This window comes from Myotis davidii, unplaced genomic scaffold, assembly GCF_000327345.1.
Source record: "Myotis davidii unplaced genomic scaffold, ASM32734v1 scaffold443, whole genome shotgun sequence".
Lineage (NCBI taxonomy): Eukaryota > Metazoa > Chordata > Mammalia > Chiroptera > Vespertilionidae > Myotis > Myotis davidii.
The window spans coordinates 907,406-912,342 of NW_006294062.1; the positions used below are offsets into that span (position 1 = coordinate 907,406).

At 59.7% G+C, this 4,937-nt stretch overlaps 1 protein-coding gene across 1 annotated transcript in view; it reads right to left on the minus strand.

Moving 5' to 3' along the window:
• The window catches only part of CLMN (calmin (calponin-like, transmembrane)), a 49,865-nt gene extending 45,135 nt beyond the window's left edge, over positions 1 to 4,730 (minus strand). Inside the window, exon 1 of the mRNA XM_015566698.1 lies at positions 4,663 to 4,730. Within this exon, the coding sequence (XP_015422184.1) occupies positions 4,663 to 4,730 (68 nt within the window). The remainder of the gene's footprint in view (positions 1 to 4,662) is intronic.
• Between the last annotated feature and the right edge of the window lie 207 nt (positions 4,731 to 4,937).

Below are 4,937 nucleotides of genomic sequence, written 5' to 3' on the forward strand. Positions count from 1 at the left end.
TAAAGAAAATAAGATTCCACTCAGTCTCCTATCAACCTACTCCAGGACTTCTGTGAGGATCAAATGAGATGAGGCACAGGAAAACGCTTCACAGACATTTGGTTAAAGTGTGAGATGTTTCCACCTGGCTATAAAGCAAGCCGTGTTCCTGGGCTGAAGAAACTCCAAGGAGGCTAGTCGCTAGGGAGAGGAAGCCTGGCGATGCTACATGACGTCATTACCCAGCGCCCACAGCCACCGTTTCCGGGCTGGGCTGGGCTGGGCTGTGGGCCGCATTCTGCGCTATGGGGTCTCAGCAGAGTCGGCTGCGATTTGGTGGGGTGTTGTTCCCGGGTGGTGGCGGGCCTGTGTCCCATTTGGGGGAAGCTGAGTGTTGCTTTGTGGGCACCAGGTCCACGGTGCCGTTTCTCTGTAAATGGCCAGTGTGCGCCACGGCAGCTCCAACGTTGAGCGTCTGCCCCCTGGTGGTCAGTGCGCATCATAGCAACCGGTCGGACACTTAGTGTATTAGCCTTTATATATATAGATCTTATTGATCTTGCTCCTTCTCCATCACTGTGCTGGGGGAGGAGGGCAAAGAGCTTGTCTTGTAGTTTACAGGCACAAGGAACCTGACACACTCAAACTTGATGGGGCACCGGCATGGCCCCTCACGGTCCTGGATTCTGAGCCCCAGCTGTGATGACACAGTGACGCTGCGACTCTCCCCTGGGGAAGAAGGCGAATGAGTTCTGACATGAAAAGAAGGGAGGAGGGATGCTGGATGGCTAATGGGGTAGACTATGGCAGACCCTGCTAGTTGTCTCCCCAATGGACACCCTTCCCTTCTTCTCAACTAACAGCATGCCGATGCTGAGTCAGCAGTCTGCCTAGTTTAAAAATGGTCATTCTTCCCTAGCCAGTGTGGCTCAGTTGGTTGGGCACTGACTCATGCATGAGGTTGCTGGTTCTATTCCTGCTCAGGGCACATGCCCAGGGTTTTGGGTTCAATCTCTAGTGGGGGGCATGCAGGAGGCAACCCATCCATGTTTCTCTCTCACATAGATGTTTCTCTCTCTCCCTCTCCCTTCCTAAGAACCAATACAAAATCTTAAGAATTATCATTCCAGCCCTAGCCGGTTTGGCTCAGTGGATAGAGTGTTGGCCTGCAGACCAAAGGGCCCCAGCTTCGATTCTGGTCAAGGGCACATACCTCTGGTTGCAGGCTCCTCCTCTGGTCAGGGCACATGCAGGAGGGAACCAATTGATGTATTTCTCTGACAGTGGTATTTCTCTCTGTCTTTCCCTCTCTATCTCTCTTTTCCACTCTCTCTAAAAATCAATGGAAAAATATCCTCCGGTGAGGATTAAAAAAATAAATAAAAGAAATAAAAAATACTTTTAAAAAATGATTACTCCCCAGCCTCCCCTGCAAGTAGGCATAGTCATGTGACAAAGCTCAGCCAGTGAAGGGGAGGGGAAGTCAGGGGGGGGCTCTCAGGGGTGCTCTGTAAGAGGGAGTTGAGAGTGCTGGTGTGCGCCCTTTTCCTTTAGGCCCGTGGCTTCCTGCAAAGGGCTGTGAAGCTGGAAAACCCAACAGCCAATGCTCGGAATGACTGCGCAGCGGACAGAGGTAGCCGGTGCCTCGATGGCGCTGCAGGGCCCGGGTTTCATCATCTGAGAGAGAGAAACCCTCCTGGATGAAGTCCCTGTACGTCGGGTTTGTTGGGTACGTCGGGATGAAGTCCTTGCAGCTGAACACAGTCCGAGCTGATACGACCCCATCTTCTGGCTGTTACAGCCCATCCTCTGTGTTTGGAACATAAGGGGCACTGAGCCACACAGGCCGGCCCGTCGCTTTGGCGTCTGTAAACACTCCAGAATAGCCCTTTCATGCCTAAACCTGTGGGGCCTGTACGGCACTTTAGGAGCTGCACAACTCCTTCGCCTCCGTTCCCTCACGAAACCAGAGAAGGTCAAGATAAGATGGCTCAGCAGCCAAGTCATGGGCAACGCACCTTCCACGATGGCCTGTCTCCTTCATGCTCCCCCGGCATCGGGGTTCTGCCCCCAAACCAGCCAACCTCAGTCAACAGTGGTGCCGAGTCCCAGCGAGAAGTGAGAAACAGTGACAGCGCGAAGAGCTTGGCTCCTGTCATCCAGGCTCCCCAGCCCTGCAGGTCAGCCTTCGGGAGGTCACCCTGGCGGCCAGGAAGCCTGTCTCCAACCGCAGGGCGCAAAGGACGCAGGGACGCAAGAGGTCACGGCGCGCGCAGGGGCTCGGAAATGCTGCCGAGTGCTCAGGGCTCTGGACCAATCCTCGGAGATAACAAGACAAGTCTGTGTATGTGTCAGGGGTGCGCTGGTGGAGTGGGGGTGGGGGTGGGGAAGGACCCGCACCAGAAAAGGGGGCTTGCCTGGCCAGCGTGGCTCAGTGGTTGAGTGTCAACCTATGAACTGTAAGGTCACAGTTCGATTCCCGGTCGGGGCACATGCCAGGTTGGGGGCTCGATCCCCAGAGTGGGGCATGCAGGAGGCAGCCGATCCATGATTCTCTCTCATCATTAATGTTTCTCTCTCTTCCTTCATCTCTAAAATCAATAAAAACATACTAAAACAATAAAAAGAATCCCAAATGTCTCAGGTAGATTTGCTCTGGTTCCAGGAGCGAGGGTGTCTCGGAGAGAGTTGGGGGGCCTCTGTGGTGAGCATCCCGCCCCCTCCACCCAATGCTGTTCTCCTGAGCAGCGGCTGGGACCCTCGGGCCTGTGTTTTGTGGGACCCCTACTGCTGCTGGGACCCTCGGGCCTGTGTTTTGTGGTTCACCCCTACTGCTGCTCTCACAGCTGTAGGCCAGGTTCTCATGCAGCTCCGAGTGTCGAGGGTCGGAGCCAGGCCTGGGCGTCCTCACGCAGAGAGGCTTCCTGCCCTCGGCGCCCCCCGGGGAGGAGGATTAGCCAGCAAAGCCCGACTTAATTGAAAAATAACTTCCCTCCGGGCTGCTTTATGGCGCTGTGCCGCTTCCTTCCAGCTCCCACCGAGTCTGGCCCCGCAACCGGGGGACGGGGTGGTCGTCTCCCAGGGCGGAAACCACAGGAGCCCCGGGGTGTCCAGCAGGCGCGTGACGGAGCGCAGCCACTTATTACTGAAAAAGTCCAAACGACCGCGGCCGACCGCGAGGGGTCCGGCTCTGTGATGGCGAAGTGCTTCCCTCACTGTCCCCTCTGCCAAGCGCGGGGAGGGGACAGGCCACGGAACCACGGGGTTGCCCAGAGCCAAACAGAGCCACGTGGAACACGCAAACACACGGGTGTGTGTGGGCACCTCAAACACCTGCCAGCTCCGTGGTTCACCCCGTCGCTAAAAGGCGGGGCTGACAGTGTCCCCTGCCACCTCTGAACACGCTGCCCGGGAGCGGGGTGTTTAAGGAGAGTTCACTCGGCTGCTACGTGGCCTGGGCAGCCTAACGGTGTCCCTGGAGGAGGAAGTGTGGGCACAGAAGGACCCCAGAACCATGCTCACAGGAGCCCCGGGAGGGCGCAGAGAGAAGGCGGCATCTGCGAGCCGAGCGAGGACAGAGGCGAGGGGGACCCAGCCCCGCCAGCACTCCCACCCGGACTTCCAGCCTCGGACCCTGAGAAATGCGTGCCCTGTTCCTGCCTGGACTGACAGCCGCACCCGCTTTCCTGCTCGCAGGCCCCTCCTGTGGGCCTTCGGGGAGCGCCGCCGCCATCGCACTACTGCGCCTTCCTACGCAGGTCAGCATGGAGGCTTCCCCTTCACTCAGCCTGGGGGGCAGGTGCTGTCACCCCTGTAAACACGAGGACGCTGCTGGCAGAGCGGCACAGAGAGGTTAGGGAACTTGCCTGCAGTCGCACAGCCCACGGGATGCGCTGTGGTCAGGGGGGCAGGGGGAGCCCTGGGGAACAGCCCACGCTCTCTCCCCGCGGTGGCCCCTGCAGAGTCTGGCACTCAGCGCTCACGCCCTGCAGGGGGTGAGGACGGACTCCGGGCTCTCACCTCAAACCCGCGTCTACACGCAAGTCGCAGGCTCCGAACGGTCCACAGGAAGGGACTCTGCTCTTCTCGGCGACAGCAAGTCTTGAGGAAACGGCGACCAGTGGCCTTGCGATCCAGCGGGTTCTTCCAGGGCCCAGGCCCCGCACGTGCTTCCCTGGGGACACGGGTTCCTCCCGAGGAGGCGCCGGGCACATGCCACCTGCGGGCCCAGGCGGAGTGCTCCCGAGGCCTGCGCCACTCCACGGCCTACATGTCACTCGAGCCCTTAACTGAGCAGAGCAGGCAGGAGGCTCCCGGCCCCTTCATTCACTCACACATGGAACCGAGCCCCGCGCTGGACACCAAGGTGGGTCTGGGCTGGTGGGGGGAGCAGCTGCCAAACACCGGGTCCCAGGCCGCTGTTGTGGATCCGGCCACCGCCCCGGGGCGTCCCGAGTGGGGTGCACAGGGCAGGCACTTGCAGATGGTGGGACTCGGGAAGCAGGCAGGGCACCCATGCAGAGGGGCGAGGCCCCAGAGGCTGGAGCAGGACCAATAACTGCAGGTCCTGAGACTTGGGAAGGCCCCGCTCCGGCAGGGAGGGGAGTGGAGAGAGCTGGGTGGCAGCCTGGAAGCGGCCCCAGGTCTCCTCAGGACCAAATACACAGCGAGGCCACTACTCACCGATCCCGCACATCAGGACACATGGAGTTGGAGGGGTAACCAAAGGCCAGGGTGAGAGTAAACCACATGATACTCCCTCCACCCGGCGATGCTCCCTCCACCCGGCGATGCTCCCTCCACCCCGCAGTGCTCCCTCCACCTGGAGATGCTCCCTCTACCCCAGAGTGCTCCCTCACCCCACGGTGCTCCCTCCACCCTGCGATACTCCCTCCACCCCGCAGTGCTCCCTCCACCCGGAGATTCTCCCTCCACCCGGCGATGCTCCCTCCACCCCG